General features: G+C 61.6%; 1 protein-coding gene across 1 annotated transcript; it reads left to right on the forward strand.

Moving 5' to 3' along the window:
• The first annotated feature begins 1,310 nt into the window (after positions 1 to 1,310).
• On the forward strand, positions 1,311 to 2,193 carry FOXI2 (forkhead box I2). Its single transcript, XM_052799625.1, has 2 exons — positions 1,311 to 1,835; positions 1,988 to 2,193. The coding sequence occupies exons 1-2, from the start codon at positions 1,319 to 1,321 to the stop codon at positions 2,161 to 2,163; spliced, it is 693 nt and encodes a 230-aa protein (XP_052655585.1). The 5' UTR covers positions 1,311 to 1,318; the 3' UTR covers positions 2,164 to 2,193.
• The last annotated feature ends 320 nt before the right edge of the window (positions 2,194 to 2,513 follow it).

The following is a 2,513-nucleotide window of genomic DNA, read 5'->3' on the forward strand; positions in this document are numbered from 1 at the left end:
GAAATGCAGAAGAAAAGTTTTCATGGGATGTCATGCATATGTCAAAAAAGTGAAAATCAAATCATGTACGTGTTTTTTTGTGGCTGCAATATTCCACCAAAGCTGTACAGGTGCACGGTTTGCCACGGACCAAAGCCTAGTATGAATTTTACTTTAAAGTCAACGCCAGCAGTACCAAAGAAGGAAATCGTTTCCTTCCCTTGCAACGCAGTGTGTGGGCACTGAACTCACTCGCCGATTTATTTGGTGTGTTACAGCTCTGCCTGGGGGCCAGCAAGGCTGCGAGCGGTGGTGGTGTGCGGACGAGCACCACGGCTTTCTGTAAGAGTAGAGAGAAGGAGTTCAGGTTGAGTTAAGGAGTTCAGTATTAGGAGTTCATATGTGCATGTAGGACCACATGCGCCTTTAGGAGTTTTGCAGTTTAATTTCCAAATGATACTAAAGTTTATTTTGTACTTAAAGGAAATGTGGGAGAGCGTGTTGATGATTTCTTGCAAATGTATTTATTTGCCGGAAATCGAAGCTTGCTGAATGAAGGGACAGCTGGGCCCGTAGGGCTGCTTTTACCGTAACACTACCGATCCTAAACAGAGGTGTCAGTCGGGGCGGGCACTGCTCAGGTCAATCAAAGTTCAGAAATTGTTTTATAAGGTACCAAATAGGGGCATTTCAGCTTTATTGCCGAAGCTCTTGCGTATCCCGTGCAGTGGGAGCAGGTCACTACACGCACACGTCAAAAGCTCAAATCACAAAGCCCTGGGAATTCCTAATTTGTCTCTCCCGTCCCTAAAGGACGTTTGCAGAGGGGGTTTAGGCACCTTCTTCCCTTCTCCTGACGTGCCGCTAATTCCTCACTACAGGACAAAGGCTCTTGTGGCTGTAGGGATCTGGTGCCCGGGAAGAAGCAGAAGGTGGTCATCTCCCGCCGCTGCGTTTTTCCCAAATTCTGACGGTTTGTGCAGGAAACTTTTCCTGGGTGGGTGATGCCCACCGGGGGGGGGGGCTCTTAGCTTGCTCCTGCCGGTGACTTATTGAGCGGGGCTTGTTGCCGTGTGGGGCGGACGGACGGACGGGACGTGTTTTCCCTGCGGGGATGGGGGGGGGGGGGGCGCGGACACGCGTGGGGCTGGGAGGAGGAGGAGGAGGAGGAGGAGGAGGAGCAGGGAGGAAGGGTGTCCCGTCCCGTCCCGTCCCGCCCCGCTCCTCCACCGCCGGGTCGCGGAGCCGCAGCGGCCTGCCGGCGCGGCGGGCGGTATTTAAGCGGGCGGGCGCGGAGGGGCGCGCAGCCGCCGGCGGTTTGGCGCGCTGCCGGCGGAGCATGCAGGCCTTCGGGCCGGCCGCCGAGCCTCACCCTCCTCCTCCTCCTCACCCCCCTCACCCCCAGGAGCTGCTGGACGTGGCGGTGTGCCCCGGCATCTACCCACCGGGCCGGCCCCTGCCGACCCCCCCCCAGCTCCCCGCCGCCAACCCCTACCTGTGGCTGGCCGGGCCCGCCGGCTCCTACCTGCCCGCCGGCCCCTTCCCGCCCTCGGGCTGCGCCTCCGCGCAGAGGCCGGCGTCGGGTTCCGCGGGTGCGGAGCGGGGCTGGGCGGGCTCGTCCCCTCCTCAGGAGTGTCCGCGGCCGGCCAGGCCTCCCTATTCCTACTCGGCGCTGATCGCCATGGCCATCCACAGCGCGCCGGGCCGGCGGCGGACCCTCAGCCAGATCTACCAGTACGTGGCCGAAAACTTCCCCTTCTACAAGAAAAGCAAGGCGGGCTGGCAGAACTCCATCCGCCACAACCTTTCCCTCAACGACTGCTTTAAGAAGGTCCCGAGGGACGAGGACGACCCGGGTAAGGCGACGGGGACGGGGAGGGGGACCCGGCGGGGCGCGTCTCCCCCTTCCCTCAGCCGCCTCAGCCGCCTCAGCCCCCGGCGGTGGGGCGCGGGAAGGCGGCGTCGCGCAACGCCCGGGGGGGGGCCCGGCCCCTTCCTCTCTCCGCAGGCAAAGGCAACTACTGGACCCTCGACCCCAACTGCGAGAAAATGTTCGATAACGGCAATTTTAGGAGGAGGAGGAAGAGACGGGCCGAAGCCGAGGCGGGGGGGAGCGGAGCGGGGCTGCGGACCCCCCCCGGTGCCAGTTCCCCCCTCTACGGCCGCGCCGGGGCCCAGGCGTGACCGGAGCTCCCCGAGACTCGCTTAAGGCACCACAGAAGCATCCTTTTTTTTTTCTTTTGCGACACGTAAACGTACATTTTTATCTATGATCTCAAAGTACAGAGAGGGGCGGCGGGGATGGGGGTGTGCTGGCAGCCGAGCGCAGCCGTCGGGGCCGGCCCGTGGGTATCGTTTTCCCTCCCTGTTTTTTTCTCCCTGTCCCTTCCCACCGAAACCTTGGGAAGGCTTTTAACCTCCTGCCAGGTTGGGGGGGGGCCGGGCTGGTTTTCCCACTTGGGCATGGCCAAGAGCAAGCGGCCGAGGGGGCCCCCCACGCTGGACGCGAGGGTCCCGCCGACCCCGGTGGGTTA

The sequence above is a fragment of the Harpia harpyja genome, chromosome 10 (genome assembly GCF_026419915.1).
Source record: "Harpia harpyja isolate bHarHar1 chromosome 10, bHarHar1 primary haplotype, whole genome shotgun sequence".
NCBI classification, from domain to species: Eukaryota; Metazoa; Chordata; class Aves; order Accipitriformes; family Accipitridae; genus Harpia; species Harpia harpyja.

Bases quoted from the DNA above. Each gene is read 5' to 3' on its own strand.
- FOXI2 (XM_052799625.1), top strand. From the start codon at position 1,319: ATGCAGGCCTTCGGGCCGGCCGCCGAGCCTCACCCTCCTCCTCCTCCT. The intron at 1,836-1,987 runs GTAAGGCGACGG...CTCTCTCCGCAG, and splicing joins GAGGGACGAGGACGACCCGG to GCAAAGGCAACTACTGGACC.